The sequence below is a fragment of the Athene noctua genome, chromosome 12 (assembly GCF_965140245.1).
Source record: "Athene noctua chromosome 12, bAthNoc1.hap1.1, whole genome shotgun sequence".
NCBI classification, from domain to species: domain Eukaryota; kingdom Metazoa; phylum Chordata; class Aves; order Strigiformes; family Strigidae; genus Athene; species Athene noctua.
In genome coordinates, this window is record NC_134048.1 from 19492402 (window position 1) to 19515453 (window position 23052).

The window sequence follows — 23052 nt, forward strand, 5'->3', positions numbered from 1 at the left end:
TATGCCATCCAAGTAAACGGACCACTATGGACAGAGGCACTCAATACTTGAGGGAGCTAACTGTATGGGAAATGGTTTACTATGACCCAGATAATGCACAGCTACCCACAGATCCAGATGAAGTCCAAAGCACCCAGCCCATGTGGTGGAAGTTTGTACAGAGCACACCCTCACCATATGCCAATGCATTGGCACTAATGGACTGGAGAGATGAAGAGGGACTAACAGTGGATGAACTGGCTTGCCAACTATGACAATATAAAGAAAATCTCTCTTCCTTTCTCATTGCGGCTGTGGAGACATTATCTCAAGATTTCCAGCAATTTAAAGAGGACATGTCCTACTCTCCACCTGCATGGACTAGGATCTCGGCTATTAGGAGCTGTTGTTTCTCTATTCAAAGAAACTGGTACACACCATGGGGGAAGCTGTGGCATCGCCTGTGTGACTAGGGAGAAGACATGAAAAAATGGGATGGAAAACCTACCTACCTCCTAGAAGAGCGAGTATGTGAGTTGGAAGGAGGAACAAGTACAAAACAGGGTTCTTCTAGGAGAAATGCCACTCTGGTTTCCAGTAATCAAGTGCCCAAGTAGAGCAGAAAGGTCGACTTAGCTCATGAGCCTGTAAGAAGAACTTCTGACTTATATTCACAAGAAGTGATCAAGATGAGACTGAAATCCATGTGCACCACACCAGCCCATTTGTTGTCAGTGGGTATTATGACCAACATTAGCGGGGCCCTGCCTCCAGCCAGGTGGAGGACAGGGACAATCAAGTTTATTGGTCTGTGTGGATTTGAGGGCCTGGCACATCTGGCCCCCAGCAGTATAAGGCTCTAGCAGACACTAGTGCTTAATGCACCATAATGCCATCAAATTTTCAAGGAGCAGAAACCATTTGTATTTCAGGAGTGATGGGGGAGGGTGTGTGTGTGTATGTGTGTGTGTCTCAACAGTTGACTGTATTGGAGGTAGAGGTGAGCCTAAGTGGAGAAGAGTGGGAAAAACACCCCATTGTGACTGGCCCAGATGCTCCATGTATTCTTGGTATAGATTATCTCAGGAGAGGGTACTTCAAGGACCCAGAAGTATATCAGTGGACTTTCAGTATAGCTGCCTTGAAAACAGAAGAAATTAAACAGCTGTCTGCTGATCCTCTATCAGAGGATCCCTCTGTTGTGGGATTGCTGAGGGTTGAAGAACAACGGGTGCCAGTTGCCACTACACCAGCACACTGATGGCAGTATCACACCAATCAAGACTCTGTAACCTATCCATAAACAAATTTGTCAGCTAGAGAGACAAGGAGTCATCAGCAGACATTTTGGAAGGATGGCCCATAGACTGAGGGGATGATATCTGTGAAACCTGAAAAAAAAAAAAAAAAAGGGATGGTGATTCCTTAGAATGTATTTGGAACCTGAACATGATATGGAATAAGGTGTGAAGTCAAGACATTGTTTTTTCTGTTCTGGAAGATGCTCGTGGGGTTTGCTGACTAGCAGCAGTGTTACAGTGCACCCTCCAGGAGGAGTTAAGTCAGTTCTACCCTCACAAATTTTCCTTTAGCAAGTCCAGTTGAAAAATCTTCATAGATTAAGTCTGTTGGAGTTTGGCAAAGTCAGGTTCCACGGTATTTATTATTATTTTGAGCAAGGTGGCTTTGAATAGCAACATGCAAACCACTTGGTTGATTCAAATAAACAGCTTGTTGAGAGTCAACAGTCAGGTAAGTCACAGCCACTCCTTGCTTAAAGGAGCAAGGAGGGAAAACATGGTCACCATAACACTTCAAATTATACATGACAGCTCTTAGGTCAAGTGTACAAGGAGAAAACACATTGATGTTTCCTCACTGACATGTTTCGGTGGTAAGGGTGTGTCAGCACCTTGTTTACACTAAATAGTTTATAGCTATCAGATGACAAATAGCGGAGGGAGCAGACAGGGGTGGGGACCAGGGGCAGTAGGGTAAGAATCCATCTTGGCCAGGCTACAGCTGATGCCAGACACCCATAAGCTGGTTTTAACATATCAAGGAAGAATCACGGCTGATGTTGGTTATTTAAAATTTTATTTGCCTCTAATTTACTCTCATAAAAACACTCTAGTCTATTTGGTTTTAGTATTCAGACAGTACAGACTTCTGATATTATCAGGAGTGATATTAGAGAAGCAGTACAAACCAATCTACTTTAGCATGTAACCAAGCACAGGTGGAACTAAAACCACCCACACTTGTAAAAACTAGTTAGCCTTCTTTCTTGGGCTTTATAGTTAAAATACAATACTCAGTAAATGGTTATAGTCACCAACCCATATAAATAAAATCTAACATAGTAAAATGGGAACAGCTGAATGTGCAAGAGTCAAAGTAAAAATATGTAGATAGGTATTTTGCTAATTAGAGCAATCACCAGTTATCTGCATCTATGTTACAATTGTCTCTTAAGGTGTGAGTTTTCCTCTTCATTTCCAGTTAAAGTTCATCACTTTCATACAGTCCAGACTGCTCAGCCAAACGCTGAAACTCTCCTTCTGGCGAGAAAGCTTGTTTCACATCCAGTCCTCTTCCATTAAGTGCCAAATACTTGCTAAAAGTTGGTCGAACCCGTAACTGCTTTGGGGCTGGAATGGGCTTGTTTGCATGTGCTGGAAGAGAGAAAAAAAGCCTCTTTCAGTGTCTTCCCAGACTGTGGAAAGACCAATGGTAGAGCAACCCAATTGCATTTTGCCTGCAACAGAAATTAGCAAACCACCCTTAGGAAGAATTTAAGAGACTAAACCTGTAACTCAGACACTGGAGATTTATATTCACCCTCCTTGGTATCAACCAAACTGCAGTCTTTAAACACTGCAGATAGCAGATGTAGACAAGGCACAAAGGACACATCACAGTGTCTTTTTACTAAACAAAAGAGTTTTTCTCAGTATGTTTGGAAAGAAATCCTCCCAGCAGTCAAAGCTGCATTAGGTTACTCTTGAGGGCCTGCTCTGAGGACAAGTGCCCGTGGCAGCTGCAGCTGTGGTTGTGGCACTGTGATGTGGTACTCACTTGCAACCTCCAGCCTGGCATGGCATGTGGCCACGCCTGCTCCGTTGACAGCAGATACGGTATACCAACCAGCATCTTTCTTGTTTGCATTATGAATCAGGAGGCAAATCCTTCCAGTATTGTCATGTAGCAAGCTGAAAAAGGAAGGTGTTTATGTGTAAGTGCTTGCAGGGGGGAAGGAGAGAAGACCTTGAAATCAGAGTCAGTTTACATGCTGGGAAAGCCCTAGAACGATTCTTGCAGGGCACTGCAAACTAGACATAAACATTGCATTTGTGGGATTCACATCACAATACCATTCAGGTGCCATCGAGGCCCTTCCATAGCCCCATAGCCTCCGAGCATGATGAAGGCATTGCAGGTTTCAGTCCTAAAGCCATGCTTCTCCACGGGCCTTGTAACTGCTGCTAGAATTCACAGCGGCAGCTGGTCACAGCTTCCTCTCTGTGCCCTCAAAACAAGACTCTGAGCATCGTGCCTGTCCAGCACGTGGTCCTGTTCACCACATCATAACTGAGGGGCAGATCTAGCTTTCCAACTTGCTGCTTTTAGAAACCAGCCAACTCAACTTTGACTTAACAAATACTGGTTATTATTTTCTAACACACCAACGGCCAACTCATTAGTAGGATACCTTATTCGGTCTGTATTATATTGTACCATTTCGTTGTTTCTTTTCCAGTAAATCCGGGGTGTTGGGATAGCAGAGATCTGGCATTCAAGTCTGGCTGTATCTCCTTCAAAAACCTTTTTGCTTTGTGGCTTGAAGATGAAAGTTGGAGGCATGTGGTGTTCTTTTGCTAAATTAAAGAGGAAAAATAAGGAGGAGTCGCTGTAGGTATTGAATGCTAATACCAGGCTTGTTTTTAAGATTTCAGAATGCTAAATTCAGGAGGGCACATATTTCTTACTGCAACTCCTTAGCCTATAGGCAATTCCCATGAGCATAAAGGTGTAATAGACACAATTCACTTTAGGAGGAGAGTCAATCAACATATATTATCAATCCCGGGAGATTAATAACTCCCAAATTCTGGACATCCCACTACATCTAAATATCCTGCTAGAAATGCTTTGAAAAAATGTGGCATCCCAAATGTAGGTTTTAAAATAGTTTGGAAAAGGTATGGTGTTTGTTATCATTTGAGAGCCTGAGTATCTGGAGTTATACCTCTGCTTCTTAATTGTTTTATGTCCTGAACACAGAGGAAGGCATTAGAATACTGAGATTTTCCATGTGTGGCCAGGCAATTATCAGTGCTCTTGGTCTTACCAATTACTTCCACTTTTACTGTGAAAGATGATTCTCCTGCACGGTTGACGGCTACACATTCATATGTCCCTGCATCAGATGATTTGACTGCTTCAAAAATAAATGAGTGGAATCCCTTTTCTGACACTATCATTTTATGGAACTGATCTTGATGAACCATCCTTCCATTCTGATACCACATCACATCTGGAGTCGGCAGCCCACTAACCTGTAAAGGAGAGGAAAACAGTGAAGAGTTGAACAGCTTTAAGACAATAAAAGCCCTTCAATGCTATAGGGAGTTCAATGCCAATAGATGATCAAATCATGATTCTACTGCAAAATTTTACAGTCTTGTCTGGTTTTGCATATTAACGTGGTGCTGCACAGAGGGGAAGGCTTGTGAAATGCCATGAAAAGATGAGCTTTAGCCACAAAACAGTAGATGCTGCTCCTGCAACTCCCTGTTCCCATCTTGTAAGGTAATTTTGATTAAGCCAAAGATACTCATTGTGAGTTCACAGAGTGGGGGGAATTCACCCTTTTAATCCCACAGCTAGCACTGTCAGCAGTGCTGACATCCACACTGTTTTGATTATGTAAATAAACTGTCCTGCAGACATGCTCCAGGTTGTCCATGAGATTCAGAAGTTAAGCAAGTTGCAGCAAGATGGCTAATGGTCATGCCTAAGTCTGGCAAGAGTTTACTTAAGGAAAGAGATTAGAAGTGATTAGGAAAATCCAAGACAAACCACAATCAGCAGTGAAGTTGCATGTGTGGAAAACCTCGGTTCTTTCTTACCCTAGGGCTGGTACAACTGCCATGCAGTTTCAGGCCATTCTGGTGTTTTGTTTGTAATTAAGGCATTTTCTTGCCAGATTTTCTGCTGCAGCAAGGGCACAGTTACCTCAGAGAAGACTCATTAAAGACAGGCTAGTCCTGAAGAGGCCTTGCTGGACATGTGTCCACTGAAGTCAGTGGAGTCCCAGTACAAAGTACAAGGTTCCCTCCCAAAGTGCCTTTTTTTCAGCAGGGCCTTAATACTCCTTTTTCCCAGTGAGGTCTAGAAGGCCTTCTGTGGTGGTCCATATTTACCACTATTTAGCTTTAACCACATTCTTACGCAGCTAATTTTATTTACATTTTCCAAGGGAAAATGTTGAAACATTTAGCTGTCTCCTATTTCTCAGTTTACATTGCCTGGACAGACCCTGCACCATCTGCTGTTAGTGCTCTGGCTTATTAAAGTGCAAAGGCACGGCAGCTCAAAGACCTCTCTTCATGCCACACACCCCACAGAGCTAAAGGAACTGAAAGGCTGGTATTACTTTGAAGTCAAGCCTGCAGAATCGCCCCTCCTCAATGATTATGTCTTCAGGCACTTGTGTAAAACGTGGCTGAAAAAACTTTTCCTGGATTGAGTCATGTCCACGTTCATCTCCTCTTGAGGATGGTCTGCTCCTAAAAAGTGGACAGAAACAATTAATTGTGGAAAAGTTACCATAGCACAAATGAAATCGAAGCAGTGATTGCAGCTAGAGTCCCTCAGCGTGTTTAGGAAACCAATGCTACAGTTCTGGTTTGTTTTTCAGCTGTAAGACATGGGTTTTGATCAACCACTTCTCTTGCTCAAATTGTCCAGCACAGAAGCATAACGTATGAAACCTTCATCTTTGGACTGATATCCCAAGGAATTAAAGAGTAATGTCTGCTGTGTTTTATCATGCTATGTTTCATCATTTACGTTGTAGGACCTTGCTTTGACTGGAGATTAATCTAGAATACAAACCATATTTGCCCTGCGTACGTGGAGTCTTTAAACCTCTAGTGTCATGCTTAGAACTGACTGGGTTAAGGTCATAGTTGTCATCAACCATCTGCAAATGGTAGTGTTTTACTTGAAAGGAAATAACTGAATTTCGTACTTAATACTTTAGAAAAAGTGGTAAGTAGTGAAGTAAAACTAACATTGTCTAGAAACGTTTGAAATAAGGTCTTGAAGAGCAGCACAGCACAAGTTTATGCATTACCTTATGTGTGTTGTAGGAACCTGCAGCCTGATGTTTTCTGCATTCTGGTGCTTGGAAAGAAGAAGAGGAGAGGTGTGTTAAATTAGACAGTTTTATCTAGAAACTGAAGGAGAAGCCATTTTAAATTCATATACTGATTGCTGCTTAAAAGCAAACCGAATACTTCAGAATTCATTGGGACAAGGGAAGATAAAGGAACTTGCATCAGGAGTTAATATTCTCTGTTTTCACCAAAGGCTTTGCCATGACAGTAACATTATTAATAGTACGGCAGAACTTCTCATCACTCTACACAGGTGATAGGTGCAGCAGTTTTGTCTGGCACGCAAGGCTTTTGGCCAGCCAGTAACCTTTGTTAGAGGGGTGTAGTGCTACTGGCAGTATCTAAAATGAGAGCTAAGTACAGAGTGTCCTTCCCTATAGCAGGAATAGAAGTGGAATCGCTGGCAAGAACACTGTATTGTGCCCACTTAAATATGGTACCAATAGCAATGGACACATGCTGAGCTGGAAAATATTTTTCTTTCTAGATCACAGCACCAACTAAGATCACTGACAACTCCACAATCACATGAGTAAATCTGCTAATGTACCCAGGATTGATTTCTGCTAGGAACTTGGATGTTTGGAAAATGCAAGCAGAGTTGATTACCAGTGACTCATTTTAGCAATGGGGTCAGATAGAAGAAACACTACATGGAAATTTCTGGGGTGTTTGCCCTGGCACTGAGCCATTAGGATGCTTGGTCCTGTGTTTGGTAGCCTAGTCCTATGGAACATTTAAGCCTGAGTTTAAACTTCAAGCACAGAAGCAGTCTTCAGTTCAGGCAAAGTATTGCATGAATGAGGGTTTTGCTGGACTGAGCCCAATGTTGAGTCCAAAGGGAATTGCTTGTATCTGCTCATTTACACAAGTGCTGTACAATTACTACTTGTCTTGTGAAACGATGCTGTAGTGATGAAGTTACTGAGAGTTCTAATGCTCTATTATAAGGACTGACTGGGTAGTTAAGTTCCTGAGAAATCAGGAGGCTGAATGAATCAGTGACTACGATATTTAAAAATAAGACTGAACAGTGGGAGTAGGATCTCCCAAACATAAGCTAATTTCTCCTTCCAATATTCCTTTTTATGTGGCATTTCACACACCTGAAAAGTTGTCAGTCATCCTGTTTTGACTGAATGTTTCCTTGTTCTCTGCAAAAGATGAGGCTTCCCTTGCTCTCTGACATCCATAACATTCCCTTCTTGCCTCTTGTCAGGTGATTGTTGGGGAGAAATATCTTGAATTGCATATTCCTCCCTTGCTGGGATCTTAAGTGTCTCTTGCATGGAAGAGTTTTGCTAACTGCACTCGGGAAGGTGCGTGCCAGCCTCTCTGCGTGCGTGCGGCAGGAGGGATGTTTTCTTTGGCTGCACAGGTACCCAGTGCCACATCACAGACATTTCTGCTACCTTTGATCACAGAAGTGTCAAAGAGAGCTTTTAACAGGCCTGAATAATCAATGAGTGATGCAAGTGTCCAACTAAAATGCTTTTGGAAATGCCAGTAATAATATCCTTGTCTATCAACGTGTGGGCTGCTAAAATAACTGCTTTGCCTTCTCTTAATGATTGCAGGTCCTTGGAAGGGCTAAAACCCAACTGATCCCACCCCGAGGCGCTGACCTCTTGCAGTCAGTGTCACTTATTCCAGTGACAGGTGTAAATCTTGCTGTCCTGGCCAAGTCTGAAGTCAGGCTGTTAGGGAGCAGGTACCTGTCTCCCTCGCTGTGCTGCTCCCTGCCCATCACAGGCAGGGTGTAACGTGCTGTGCAGCAGCTGTTGTAATTCCTCCCTGGAGAGGTCATTCCTACAGATCAGGCCCAGCAAGGGGATGGTGCTTAAATTCTCCACCTCTGCTACCACCACCCCAAAAAAAAACCCCCAAATTCCCACTCTACAGTGCTCTGCCAGTGAGAGCTGCCCCATCCCCTCCCCTCCCCTGCACGGGTACCAAATAAGCCCCATCTCTGCCCTATTCAGGTACAAGCAGATCACAGCACAATCACCAGGAAATCATTGTTCTGAGACAGGTCCCCGTTTACCTGTGCGTTCTGCATGTTGTCTTCACTTTGTGTTTCCAACACAGATGCAGCATTTACTGGTCCGAGCAGCCTGCGAGCCATTCTTTCTTCATAAGTTAATCGCTTAAAGCAGAGTGGAGAGGAATTCTAGTCAGAAGTCCATTTACTATTTCAGAGCAGCTTGTAAGAGCACATGAACATGCCACAAATTCAGGGTGTTGTCAATGAAAGCAGTGGCTGAATAGAAACACGTCTGTTCCAGAGGGTTTGCAGTCTGTGATGCCTACTGAAGTCAGCCTCAATATATACAGTGCTGAAATGCATAAAGATTAAACTGCCTGTTCATCAAAGCCTCTCTAATGCCATCTGTGGCCTTCCACTCCTCCTCTTTCTCTGCTGGGATTATTTATGGGTAACTGATGGCATTATCTCAGAAGCCAGAGTAAGTCCCAGGGTACCTTTCTGTTAGCACTGGGAAAACTTCCCAAGTCATTCAGCTGTGGATTTACTTCAGGAGCTAGAGGCATGATGGATGCTAGCGTCCCTTACTCCTAAAAAAGCAAGAGCCACGCCAGAAGCAGACACAGCCAGAGAGGAGCACGAGTACCCCTGAAAACAATGGAAGTTTACGTCAGTGCAAGAGCTGCCTTACGAAATGCTGTGTGCTGTCTGGGGAGGAGGCGAGAGGGCGTTTCAGTCACGTAACAGTAAGTTCCTACAGTATGGATGCAGCACATGGAAATAAATATGAGCAGAGTTAAATTCAAGTTCTGTCATTCAGGTTGCTTTAGAAGAGTACGTTAGTCCCCTGAGCACCAGAACACCTGACACTCAACTTCCCACACAGTTTACCTTAGGTTTGGATTTTGTCACGTGAGGACAAGCTCTGACTGAATTTCTGCTGCGTACAGAACGTCCGTGACTACTCCTGGATAAACTCCCTGGTTTGTGGAGGCTTGTGAGACTTTTCTTTAGAAAAGAGCAAGAGAGAGCTTTTGCAAAACCTGTGAGAGCTTCATATCCCCGAGGTCGTTATGGCTGTATCAAGTGTGGCTGAGATTGACCAGTTGGTTTAGACATTGTTAGAGGACAAGGGGAGGAGGACACAGTGGTGATTGCATAAGCCTTATTTTTAGCCTGGTTTCCTATGGGAAGAAAAGCTGGCATGCAGTGGCAAGCTTTCTTACAGCAGATAGGGCATTCCTGTTAGGGACACATTGTTAGATTTGACCTAATATATTTTTTTTCTTTCAGTATTTAAAATTATATATATATGACATAAAACTGTTCCCATTGATGGTAATAGAAAAACTCCTTTTTACTTCAGGGGAAAGATGATGAAAACTATAAACACTGGGTGGGTTTTTTTCTTGGTTTTTTTTGTTTTTTTTTTTTTACCAGTCTGTCTCCAGCCAGCAGGAAGATTCCCACATCAGAGACCTGCTCACTATAGCTTGCTGTAATGCGCTTCCCTACTGGTAGGCAATTTTTTCTCCTAGATTTCTTGGTAAAGGAGATTGTATTTTGTCCTTTTGCAGAATAAATAGTGGGTACTGAGACTAAAGAGACCTTCTTATAGAGACAGACTTTATGATAAAAGCTCATGTAATTTCTTTGATTTGTTGTTTTTCATATAAAAAGAAATCAAAGATTTACCACATGTGGTGATGGTCTCTACAATGAGCTTTCACATATTGGTACTTCTCCAAGTTTCTAATGATTTGGGGTGGTTTATTAACCCCAGCATTGAAAGCCAGGGTCAAATTGTGTCTGGAGAACTGAGGGATTCTCCTTGGGTTTCTAGTTGTCTGTGGATGTGATGTTCAGCAGGATCCTCAGCAGAGAGTTCAGGTTTGTGTCACGACTCTAAACATGTCCCTTTCTCCTTACCCTAGCCTTATTAATTTGATTGCAGAAATTCAAAGAGAGCTTGAATGGTGTGTGCTGGCCAAGAAGGTAGGATAAGAGGGAAAGGCAACAGCAGCTCAAAGCCATCTTGCTGCATCAGATGGCTTTCAGGAGTCAATGCCTCCCTTACTGAAGTCACAGGAGATGCAGACATTGGTTTGCCACAGCAGATGCCTGCAGACAGATTTACAGCTCTCGCCACGCATCCAGGCCAGCTTTCATCAGGCACTAGCCATGTGCTGCTCCTCTACAGGGAAGGGCCTTCTCAGGGCTGAGCTGGCCCACCAGCACAGCTATTTGTGTTCTAATGGCAAAAATAACTGCAAAGAGAGTGTTGGCAAATGGAAGAGATTGGATGTAAATCTTTCAGAGCTACAACTTTTATACCTGCCCTGAACCATAATTAAAAATGGAGTCACTTCTGGAAGAGTTTTTTTGGTTTTTGGTTTTTTTTTTTTTTTTTTTTTTAACATTTCTAATGGAAAAATTCAGCCGCATCACACTGAAAGAATATTCTGGTCATAAAAGGCTTGAAGAACTCTTGCTGGGATCTGCTGAGGTTCTGAGTAAAGGTCTTTGGGCAGTGTTGCTCTGCATTTCCTTCTGCTTTCAGCTCAGTTTGGAGGCTCCAGCAGCTGGGGCACTAGAACTAGTCTCTGTATCCCTGCTTGCACTACCTGGAGTCAGAGCAAACTGGTTCTTTAATCAGCAGGTTTCCCTTACCTGGTTCCCATTCTGGAGAAGGTTGTCTTTGCATCGGAGTTTCTTTTCCAAGTCCTGAATGAGGGCCTCTTTTGTTCCTCGAATTTCTTGGTCTGATGTCTTCTGCATAGAGTTGATGCTAGCTTGTTTGTTATACATTGGTTGTGAGTAACTACTTATGCAGGAAGAGAAAACAAAGTTATTCCTGTAGACCTGCTTCACTGTTTGCTACAGCTTCATAGAATACACACAAAAATGGGAACCTGCTACCTAGAAACTGTGATTCAAATGAACCTGTAGAGCATTTGGGACATAGATAGTCTAGGTGACAGAAATGAGTATCAGAAACTTAAGGGGAAGCTTCTAGCCAAGTCATTGCGTGTCCTCCCACGATGCCTGCAGCCAGCTGCTGCGGGTGGCTGTTCAGCATCTTTGCACCCTGCAGCGGCCCCTGCCCCGACCCAGAGGTGTACAGTAAGGCTGGCAGTGTTTTGAGGGAGCCACTAACTCCACTGAGCAATGTGAGTCTGTCCAGGAGCACACACTCCCTTAAAATCTGCATTCCTTTACAAGTTTAATTGTTAAAAAGGCCCTGGGTGCTGTGAATCCACAGCAAGGTCACAGACTAGTTGATTAGGTATGAACAAATAGCTTATTAGTTGCCCTCTTTTTTTTTTTGGCCCCAGAATGTTACTTCATACAGCATTTCTGTCCAGAAGTTCAATAGCCAGGCTTACCCCAAGCTAGGCTGGGTCTTTAGGAGCCCGTTTTGCAACCCCCCCACATAACCTGATCTTGTAACCTGTAGTCAAGAGACACAATCAAGTCTTGGAGTTAGATAGTAGACCCGATTCTGAAAAGCACTAGGCAAAAAGGAGCATCCCTCAAAACGGTTTGCAAAGGTCTACTAGAGGTCACAGCACTCGGTGCTGACAGGATCTAACCCAGCTCATTACATGCAGTGGGGCCTCAAATACTGCAGTTGTATTCAGCAATTATTTTTATTCAAAATCCTCTTCCTCCTGCCACTTGGGTATTTGTTCTGCTGATTAGAATAGGGTAGAAGGGTTATAATGCTGTTGCATATTCTCATTGCTGTTTGGATTTAATAACTTGCTCAAGTTATATCTTAAACATTAATAATTTGCCCAACAGATTAACATGTCTCGTGTCCCTGTTTGCTCTTTTGTAGCAAGATTAGAAAAATAATTCCTCAGCTCACAGGATGTTGCATTTAAGAGCAGCGTACATGAAAAGCATAGTGAGGCACCAAAGCCCTTTGCTATGAAAATAGACCCCACACTACGTACAAAACCCGCAGTGGTTACTCCAGATGTGTACCTGACCCACATGTGCTCCTGCAGAACTTTTAAGAAACACTCCTGAGTGCCCAGCTAGCCCACTCCGTCTTACCTTTCCTCTTCCCACAGTGCTGTCATTCAAAAAACCCCCAGAAACATTCAGGTCTCCTGAATACAAACTGACGCTTAAACCTGAATTTATATCTAAGCCAACATGACCCCCCCTGCCCCTATCACCTTTCTGATCTCTTTGGTTGGGTGTTTGTTGCCTATTCTGCACTGACTTTCCCCAGGACCTCCAGTTAATATTGGCAGGAATACAAGTTGGTGAGAAGGCAAGACCCGTCTCCTTTTGAGATGACACTGACCTTGGGAGATATTTGGATTGCAGCCCAAAAGTAAAGTGATATAATACATATTCAGGAAAGAATTTAGTCTTTGGTCTGAAGGGGTAAAATTTTCAAGTGGCTGCCTTTCTGTTAGCATGTACGATTAATGAAAGCTGTATTGTAGGTGAGCAGAGTCCCATCATGATGTTGAACCTGAAAATACTGCTAAGACTTACTAGGAATCCTGAAGTTGTTTATATGTGGGAAATACTACTGCCTTCCCCCCCGCATCCCTGTTCATAAGCCATGTTTGCTGAGAGAAATTCATTTGAGATGGCTGTCCATCTTCTGAATATGCTTAGATTAGATGGAAATCTCTCATTTAACTAAACTGTTCAAACTGACACCAGAACACCTGCACAGCAGCCCGTGACATGGCTGCTGTGCACTTTAATTCCTGGTGGATACCCATCTCTCCCACACAGACACCAAGGGCAAGCACTCAGCCTCCTGACCCGATTCATGCAGAGTCCTGCCTCGAACATCAGAAGCCAATGGGAGTGGTACCATTGGCTTCAGCCAAGCTGGTGTTTCACCGGACGGTTGGATTTGGGATGGTCAGTGCACGAGAGAGGCCAGGCCAGAGGAAAGCAAGGGGAGGTTAGAAGCCCGTATTATACTTACTGAGGTTCCATAGGAGAAGGAGTTTGGCTGTTATAGTCGGGCTGCGAGGGTAGCACAGAGCACAGGAATGCTGCGGGGGGTTGGTTAGGCATGGATATAAGCCGTTGGCCAGATGATGAGCTAGCAGGAGATTGCGCAGATGCAGGTGTGACGGGATATGTGGATTCCTTAGGGGCACTACAGGAAGGTGAGGAGAGCGTGATTGAAGAGCTCAGCGATGACGAGGAGGAGAATTTCTGCCCGCTTGGGTTACGAGGCTGTATTAGGATGGAGGACTGTTTGATTTGTCTGCTTGACTCTGTAGAGGCTGCAGGTCCTGGAGGCTGCTGTTGCCCTTGACACACATTCTTAGACTGGATAAAGTGTTTTGGACGTTCGTAGTTAAACATGGTTGGTTGGCACATAGAGGAAATGGATGGGAAATTAGGGACACTCATAGGAGAGGTTTCACGGCTGTCCTGGGTTTTTGTTGGTGATAACTGGCTTTGGATAGGTGGCTGGTAAAAACTAGGTGGTAGGCCACGAAAGCTTTCTTGGCTGGGCTCCTGGATAGAACGGAACCCTTGCCTTGCAGAATAGAAGTTTTCTTGGTGTGGATTATCCCTTAAGGAAGACAATACAGATAAAATAAATCGTACATCACCATTTGAATCACAAAAATACTGTGTCGTGAGCAGTCATTAACAATCCCAAAAGTGTGAAGTTCAGGCAACTGACAATTCAAGTTTGAGCTTAAAATAAGGAGATTTAGGATTGATTAGAGCTATTGCAGAACTGTATGAACATTTCAGATTACAATAACACATCACGCACTCTACTATGACTCAGGTGCAGTGCTATCACAGCTATCTTACCTGCAAAGGCCCAGTAAATTTTAAAACAAATAGCAATTTTTTTATTGAGAGAACCCATCACCTGCATAAGTCTACAGATAATCGTGGCTGGTACTGCTGAACAATGTAATTTTCCACGTATCATCTTAACTAAAGATCTCTGGATCCTGCAGTTTTGTGCCCTGTCAAAATACTAAATGTACTATTACTCTGAGAATTGTCTATTTGTGCTGAGAAATTCCTTACACCACAGGGAAGGATGAAACAGGTTCCACTTTCTTTTAAGCCTAGAACTAAACCTTTGAATTCAAGTATCTTGATTTCTTCTCTGATGGCTTTTGAATTCAGAGTTTTTTATATCCAATTGAGGTTTGGGATTGGAATGCAAAGGACTGTGCTGCTCCCTTTGAAGTGATTTCCTGAGATTTGTTCTTAGGGCTAATAATTGCCAGAATGACGTAGCTGCAGGATAAAGTAGGGCAAGCCGAGCCACTCAGAGGTCCTGCATTTATTTTGCAGTTCCTTGATATCAAAACTCAGGCTTTCCACCAACTCAAAACCCAGAAAACTTTCATTAGAGTAGACTGAGCAACTTTGTTAAAACTGACACACAACTTCAGATCCAGGATAAATAAATAACCCCCCAAAATAAACATAAAGCTAGTAATAAAAAAATGAGCACATAAATCCACACACTTACATGTGCTGGAAAAAATTGTAATCTTGCCCCACTGAGATCAGCTGTTTCACTGCTATATATACACAGTATATTGTATTCCTCTCATCGGAGAGCCTGAAGAAGGGCTCCACGAGGTCATAAATTCCCATGGGGGGAGAGCCACAGAAGACATCAGTCTTGCTTTAAAGACTCAGTTTTAATTTCTTAAAGGTAATTATCAATATTAGTTGTAAATTAGCTGTATGTAAACTGAGGTTTTCTAGTAAAAAGTCTCTAACTTTCCCCTTGTCATGCTCTTGGAATTTGAAGCTGGCTCGAGTTTTTGGAGCTCGTCCACACTATGTTCTCATTCACTGGTGCAGAAAACTTGTTGAATCTTGGTTTTGTATCATTTTTCTATCACTGCCTGTGTACAGATTCACTCATGTTACCTACTACAGAAACCAGCATTTACTTCGTTTTCTAGAATACAAGATACAATGCACAGAGTCACTTGTCACAGCAATGGCTATGTCATATTTTCCTCAAATCATTCCACCTTGATTTGGGTGGGGAAAAAATATCTAAAGAGACTTTTGACTTTACAAGACAAACCCAGTAATAATAGAGACACTTTGCTTTCTAAAAAAAAATTGTTTTTTTTCCCCTTGTTGCCTCCCAAGTTACCCTTGACACCACCTCACCTTAAAGGTACGTTTTCACCTCAGCATTACCCAGCACGTTGCGATTTCTCACGCCAGCTCCCTAACCAGCTTCGAAGTCAAAAGTGATGTGGAACAAACCCCAAGCACAGCACCTTACCTACAGCCTAGGAGTTGTCACCTGGGCTCTAACCGGTATTTTGGGAAGGGACCGTCATTCACTGACCCGGACTGTCATAGTAGCCTCTGTGTAGCGTTACAAGACCAGAGGCTTTAATGTGCTGCCAGCAGATGACACCGCGGGCCCTGCCTGTCCCTGCCCACACCACTGTCAGAATAAGAGTCTCCACCAGCGGGGACACTTCATTTAAGGGCTGGAGCCTGGGTTTTGGCAGGTGCCCACGGTCAGCAAATCACCCGGGTGGGCAGTGGTAAAGCCTGCCTGCCCTGCTGCCTGCCCTGCTGCCTGCCCTTCCCCCTGGAGCTCCCCTGCCCTCACCAGGAGAAGGGGGAGAGCTGAGTAACCCGGCAGCTATTGAACAGAAAAGCAAAATTGTTTTGCCCATAACAGCCCTGAGGGAGTGGTGAGGAAGGACTGCTGCAATATGCTGAATTGCCCCTAAAACCCCACATCATTATCCCAATGAAATTCCTTTAAAAATTCATTTTCTATTTGGCTGTAGCTTATTGCCTCTGCAGTAACAACTCTCTGTTACTGCTTTTAGGGCCTTGTACTTAAAGGCAACAGATAGTTGAAAGCCAGACATAAATGCTGTTTAAACACGTGGATTATTTATAGATATTTACTTGGATTAAAAGGTGCAACTATAGTGTTTTCACCAGAACAGCAACACATCCTGATGGCAGATTAGGTGATTTGTATCCCTTTAATCAAAGGCTTCAATGCTTAATTACATCTTAAATTAACATTATAGTGTTCTAAGTATCTTAATTATAGTTTAGCAAATAATGCATGCTATTGTTTAAAAAAACCCACCCCTAACCTCATAATTACTGCAGCTCAGCTGTGTGTGGTCTCTGAGTTGCCTTTTCCCTCCTTTCACTCTACTGGTGTCTTTCAGCACACTGATTTTCAAGAGTTAATCCACATTTAGGGTTTGTATTTAAACATTAGCCCGTGGTTTGTGAACTAAATCCTACATAGCAGGTGTTAATTGAGTGCTAATTTATTTAAATTCCTCCTGATGAAAGTGTTTAAGGGAGGAAGTGTGTCTCTAGTTGTTGGAGAGGTTATTTGCTTTTTAAGTAAAATAAAAATCTGTAGTTTTCACAGAGGGAGTTGAGTACTTAAAAAAAGGTAACTGTAGCATGATCATTTGCCCTATAGGAAGCTGTGAGCATGTTAAAGGTCAGACTCTGCTCAGGCAGGCTCCCTGGCTTCCCATTGACTTCAATGAGGGTGCAGTATGCCTGGTTCAGAACTAAAGTTGGCTGCAAGGCATCAATTTAAGGACAGCTTTATGCACTTGAAAGGCTGGACATAACTAAGATGACTTGTGTGAAAGAGAAGGAACAGAAAAACGTGAGATCCAGAAGGTAGGAAAAAAAAAATTGAAAGAACTAGGAGGTGGAGTGTTAAAGGCAGAGGAATAAATCTCATAGCCTATGCTTGGGTAACGTAATAGTGCTCTGGCCAGTGCTGCGAGGTGTTAGAAACCAGCTTTTCTGTCCTGCTTTGGTTTACTTGCTATGAATGGTGATTTGTTGTGTCTGATTGGGTCCTCCTCGTTTCTTGGGCCATATAGCAAAAAATGCCTAGAAAAAAAGTTAAGAATATTTTGCTTATTTATTAAGGAATCTTAGAAGACCTGGCAGTATACTTAGTGCCTGGAGCTTCTTCTTTTGCTTGGTTTAAATTCCTTTATTAAAGTTAATAATCAGTATAGATTTTGTTCTGCTTCTTTAAGGCTGTGAGAAGGACACTGTAAGCTGCAGATATAAAGGGCTGGGAAAGGAGTAGCTGGTAGTGACAGTCTTCTAGAATCGCATTTTCTAGCTTTTGCAGAGTGGCTGTTGCTAAGCAATAATTTGGAGAAGTATGAGTACAAGGACTTCATTCGTTTTATAGTTATTCCCAGTAATAGCTTTGTTCTGTCGTCACTGTCTTTGTTGGTGTTTCTTTTTGTCTCTGGTAATACAGTTGCAACCACATACACTACATGAGAGAGTTAGAGGGCTAAATCTGCCTAACAAGGCAGTTATTCACTAGAGATTATTGCTTAGTTTGAGGTAACAGCAACATTTACAACGTTGAGGTCCATTCGTAAGGATGTTTGAAAGCACATGGCAATAAGACTGTAAGCTTTAAAGATATTTAAATGCTTATGGATGAGTATATCCAGAAATCTTAATAGTTTTTCTCTCTGTGTCTTGAGATGTGTAAATGCCTTCCAAAGTCTGCTTCAGCACTGCTGCCAATCAAAAGCACTCTGCAGATCTATACACTAGTTATTGTTTTATATAACCCAAATTTTTAAAAGCTATTACATAGCTGATGTTGATGGTATGTTAGATCCCTTCATGCAGGACGTCAGGTACTGCATTTCAATATAACCAGAACTTTAAAAACAGAAATGCAACCCCACCTCACTGGTACTGCTGCAAGCAATAAACTTTACAAGGAGTCATCCTAAGCAGCAAGTATCATCTAAAAGAGCTTCCCCACAGGTTCCTTGTTAGAAATGCCAAATACAGGCTTCCTGCTGCCATTGAGAAATCTGGAGAGGGGTTGGAAAGCTGGTCCTATTCTAAAAGGACAGCTAGAATATGTCTCCTACTGCCCCCATTCCTTCCAAGAGATAGTTACGCCAGATATTTTATGAAAGGCTTTCATTTTTTTTTGGCAGGCAACAATCTGCCCTTGTTTAAACCGGTCATCAGGTAAAGATAACAAGCACTGCACTGTTGGCCTGTATTAGATGCTGCCAAGCAAGCAGCCTTATCTCTAGGTGTTTGGACCTGGGGTAGTTGAGCGTGAGTTGACTTGAATACGGTGCTGCGTTCACATGCTTGGCTTGTGGTGTTTGAAGGCAACAACAGCACATGCACAGCTTCATGGCAGGCTGCAAGCCAACCCTCGGCAGCTTTGCAGGTCTGCAGTCTCCTAAAAATCTGTACAAGTTAGCTTCAGCCGGGGTTTTGATTCTGCAGTGGGGTTTGCTTAGGGTGCTGGGTGATTTCCCTGCAGCAAAACCTGGATTTCATGGAAAGGCTTGAAGCTAAACTGGGAGCCTCCTCTTGGTGATCTGCAGGTTATTGAAGCAAACCCATTTTTACTCAGTGATTTAGCAAAAAAATCCCTGTGCGCAGAGAAATCTATATTGAAATACGATCTCCCCCGTGGTGAATTTGGAGGAGGGTGTTCAGAATTGTTAAAATAACGGGTTTAGTTAAAGTGGCTGAGTACATCCAAAAATAATCTGTAACACAGAATGCTTTCTGTCAGGGCCAGCCATTTACACACGGTGTAACAGTATCGCTGCAATGCAAGGCTGGCATTCAGCTGAGAGAGGAGCCACACGTCTGCCTCGAAGCGCTCGCCCTCACAAACAGGGCTGAGGAAACTCCTCTGTAGTGCTCGCTTTGGACCTCTTAACTGTCACCATCTGAGGTCTTTGTTATGCCTGTAAACACCTGAGAAACCACAAAAATCTGGGATGGAATTGCTAAGATATGTGTTCTAACTTGTTTCTCTGGAACAATTAAACAGGATAAGTAATAATGCAATAGGTACATACTACTTGAGAGCTGTATTTGGGACAGAAATTGAATCGAGTCTTGTTATAAGATGGAACACTTTATCCTTGGGGGAAAATCTCCTGAGCAGGGAGTGTCCCTACCGTGGCATGGGATGGTTTTCATTCTGTCCAGTGGGTCACTGGTTCAGTACTTTTCCTCCACAGAGTGCTTTACAGGTACTGTCTGCACCACGCTTAGAGAATCTTGAGTTTTATTGCTGTCTTTCAGAGTGGGAAACAGAAACATGAGGTGATGCCACTTGGCCAAGGCTACAGAGAGTGTTGGTGGCAGCAGAGTTGTACCTTGACATTTCCTAGATACTGTGAGCTTTGCCTCATGCTCTGCTGTGGGGCCAAAAGTCTTCTAGAGTCTAATTATTGGGGGTGATGCTTTAAAGTTACAGACAGGCACTTCTGAAAATGCCATTAGGCACTTACCTGAGCCTTTAGATAGGTACATGCTCTGTCAAATCAAGTCTGTGCTGTGCTGTAGCTGGGCTGGTGTGACACATTCCCATCGTCATGGAGGCAAACAGCTGAGGTTACTGTGTGCACGTTTCCCTGTCAGGCTATGGGGCACGGCAGCTTTGCAGTGGTATTGCTGGGGTCACTAGAAAGTTCAGCCCCTCAATACTGTATAAAACTAACCCAGGGATGTAATTTTCTTACCGTAGAGGTGAAGCCTGAGGTGAAGTCTCATAAGCTCCATGAAAATCTTCAGCGTCACTCTTGGAGTTCATCTGGCTGAAGTTTGTGGCTTCTGCTCGACAGCCCAGCCCTGGGATGTCTGAGCTGTAGGGCAGCAGGGCAGCTGCCTCTCGGTCCTTGGCTCCCGTCTGGCTGTTCCTAGGGAAGGTGGGTTTCTTCATGGTGACTTGCAGAGCTGGCCTGCGGGCAGCACCTGCAAAGCCTTCCAGCTCTTTTGCTCCTGGAAGTAGAATTGTCCGCAGGTAGAAAGCAGAGGTGGTTCACCGGCACAGCGCGCGGCAGTAACAGGGGAAGGGAAACTGGTGTGTCTGTGCAGGTGGATCAGAGCTCAACCCACCTGGGGTCTGCATAGACCACAACCTGCACAGCTGCATTAGCCAAAACTGGCTTCTTACCAGGGCTGGTGAGCTTTGGTTTACAAGCAAGGTGCTATTCTGTTTGGAGATGGCTTTCAGCACAAGCCAGACAAGTCACATGTTACAATAACAAGGTATAAATACAGCCAATGGATTGGGCTAAGCTGGAGTTTCTGAAAGGATGAAGCTCGGGGATGAGACTCCTCTGTTAGGAACACCATCATCTCCACCTTGTCATCCTTCACCAAGGAGAAGAGGGGGCGCAAGCAGAAATGCAGAAACACTTGCGTCCAGCTTTTAGAAGTACCCAAGCAGACTGCATTTTTGGGGCATTTCTCCTGAGCCTACAAAAGTGTTTGGGTCTGGCTTCTGCTTGGCAAGTATCTGTCAGTCTGCCTGATGTTGAGCAGCAGCAAATTCTCTCGTGCCCAGTTGCTTAGCTCAGAAATCCTTGTGCTTACCTGGGGAAACAGAGAGATGTGCACTGGATGTCGCAGATCCAAATTCATTTTCAGCAACACATTTAAATACTCCAGAGTCTTCTGGAAAAGCTTCTGTAATAACCAGGGTACAGACTTCCTCTGAAATAACAAGTTCGGGAATGCTGTTGTACCATAAAAGCCAACTGTTAGCTTGTAGGAACTGGTCCTTGCAGGGCGACTGTTACTTAGTGATGGGGCTTGGCAGCAATAAAGTGCAAAAAAGTGATGGAAAGGGCATAGGAAGTCAAGGGATTCAGAAAGAGCAAAGTTGAAGGAAGAATCTTTCTTCCTGTGACTTTAATGAAACAAGGCACAATTTTTTTGCTAAACTGTTTCTTCTCTTGCACAAGTTTGAATCACAGAAAAGCTTATAGGTCAGAATGGTTAATATGTTTTCCCTTAATATATAGGGTATTCTTCACAGGCTGGATGTAAAAGAGACGATACCTTTTTCATTGTGTTGTGAAGAAAATTGGGGCCTTTCAGGTACTTGTGTCAAAACTAAGAACTTGAAAGCTCTTAGCCTGACACTGAACACTATCTTCTGGCTACCCCTTGGACATTACCGTTTTATCTTGGATGAGATGGGAAACACTAAGTGTGGGGTAATTAACTGATGATACATCTAACAAAAAATGTGCCATGTACTTACCAGGAAGTGCTGATGAACAAGCCTCTGCTCAGAATAAGAGAGAAAATGAATTAAATGGTTATAATGCCAGAATGGAAGAAAGAACTTCAGCCCTCACTCCTTTTCCCACCTCAGCTGTCACCCCAGTTACAAAGGCACCACCTCCCTTTCTGCCCATCAAGGGAAATACCATCTGGATAGGGCAAGCTCAGGTTTGACTGGGAAATCTGATGGTACAAACATCTCTCCACTGAGGTGATATAGAAAATGCTCCACTGACTTTGGAGTTAGTCACTGTGTATTTGGCCCACTGGAGCTATGACCTCACACCTGGGATTATCATAAATTTTTTAAAACGCGCTTATATATTTTTTTTTTCCCCCTAAGTCCATCAGTGGTTATAATATACGGTGATGATGCCTCCATGGCTCAGTAGCACTTTCATTAATAACTAAGAGCGTGGCAATCTCCTTCCATTGTGCCTGATCTGCCCGCGCGTTGCCAGGGGAAGCGCAGGCTCCGTAGAGCAGTCTGTGACTTCAGGTCATCTGATACTTGTCAACTTAACTCTACTTCTGTGAACACGTGCGATCTCCTCATTTTTATAGCAGTTCTTGTTCCTGTCTTATCACTGTCCCAACAAAATCATGAACAGACATAGTAATAGCTACTTAATACCTACTTTTTCTTAGGATTCGGAAATCGGCAGAGTCTATTATCTGATCATATTCTCTGTACCAGTGAACCTGTAAGGTGGGTGTAGCACGAATGCGACATTCAAATACCACTAATTGACCCTTTGTAGCTCTTATGTTTTGTAGACCCTGGAGGAGGAAAAATTGGTGTTAAATGGCTGACTATTGAAGCAATTATTACAGAATAATACGCCCCTCAGTGAAGAAGATGATCTCATGCCCATATTTTTATTTTACTTACAATAGTTGATTTAATTCTAGATGCATTTGCAGTGGGTTGTGAGTGGAGGTTTTTTTCACCTGTAGACCAATGCTGCTTAAAAGGCTTTAGCTTATGCATTTAAATAAAGATATAAATGCAGGAAAAACATCTGTTTCAGTGGATACAACATAGTAAGGGAGGTTACTATGAGAGGTTTCTACTTCAACCTTTGTAGGAAATAAATGAGATGAATTCATGAAAGTGGTTCTGTCTGTCTGGATCATTTACCAATTAAGATGTTAGTTTGATAGCATCACTAATGAAACATGCTGGCTTCTTTGAACTGTAAATGAACCAGTGTCCCAGCCTCCAAATACTTTCTGATGGAGCAAGAAAACTCAAAATCTAAAGCTAGTAGTTGCAGAACAAGCTTTGTCATTCAGACAACCCGTGCTCTTTACCTTTGTAAATACAGGTGTGCTTCCATAGGCAGACCCGGTCAGGCTTGCTGAGGGACTCTGCATCTATAAAACAAAGAAAAGTGATTTTTATAGCTTGAATTTCTCATATGCAGAAATCCACCTGTGTTGTCAGCTCTTTACTTTGAAGCAGAAGAAGATGTCAGAGTGTTTTATCTGTTGTTCATGTGCCAACCTAATAAATACCCTGTGGAGCGTTTCCATTTAAGAGGTCCAAGAGGACACTAGACTGTGAACATCAAGTTAGTGTAAAGAGGA

General features: G+C 43.2%; 1 protein-coding gene across 6 annotated transcripts; it reads right to left on the bottom strand.

Annotated features, from left to right (window-relative positions):
* Positions 1 to 2059: 2059 nt before the first annotated feature.
* On the bottom strand, positions 2060 to 22839 carry MYOT (myotilin). Of its 6 annotated transcripts, XM_074916221.1 has the most exons (14): positions 22777 to 22839; positions 22101 to 22242; positions 21440 to 21463; positions 20767 to 20886; positions 19911 to 20169; positions 13331 to 13933; positions 11038 to 11188; positions 8428 to 8529; positions 6341 to 6390; positions 5639 to 5771; positions 4331 to 4538; positions 3692 to 3857; positions 3058 to 3191; positions 2060 to 2654 (listed from the first exon to the last, which is right to left on the bottom strand). In XM_074916221.1, the coding sequence occupies exons 1-14, from the start codon at positions 22837 to 22839 to the stop codon at positions 2482 to 2484; spliced, it is 2328 nt and encodes a 775-aa protein (XP_074772322.1). In that variant the 3' UTR covers positions 2060 to 2481. The 6 variants fall into 6 exon arrangements, with proteins under 6 accessions (XP_074772322.1, XP_074772324.1, XP_074772323.1 ...); XM_074916223.1 differs by lacking the exons at positions 19911 to 20169; positions 20767 to 20886; positions 21440 to 21463; positions 22101 to 22242; positions 22777 to 22839 and adding an exon at positions 15644 to 15746 and having other exon boundaries at positions 11038 to 11191; XM_074916222.1 differs by lacking the exons at positions 19911 to 20169; positions 20767 to 20886; positions 21440 to 21463; positions 22101 to 22242; positions 22777 to 22839 and adding an exon at positions 12510 to 12521 and having other exon boundaries at positions 11038 to 11191; positions 13331 to 13926.
* Positions 22840 to 23052: the final 213 nt, after the last annotated feature.

What these genes read in the sequence shown, in the direction of transcription:
- MYOT (XM_074916221.1), bottom strand. Translation starts at nt 22,839, where the DNA reads ATGCAGAGTCCCTCAGCAAGCCTGACCGGGTCTGCCTATGGAAGCACA. An exon ending in ACAACATGCAGAACGCACAG is followed by an intron (nt 6,391 to 8,427) that starts GTAAACGGGGAC and finishes CTTCTTTCCAAG; the next exon opens with CACCAGAATGCAGAAAACAT. An exon ending in GTTCCTACAACACACATAAG is followed by an intron (nt 5,772 to 6,340) that starts GTAATGCATAAA and finishes TCCACTTTTTAG; the next exon opens with GAGCAGACCATCCTCAAGAG.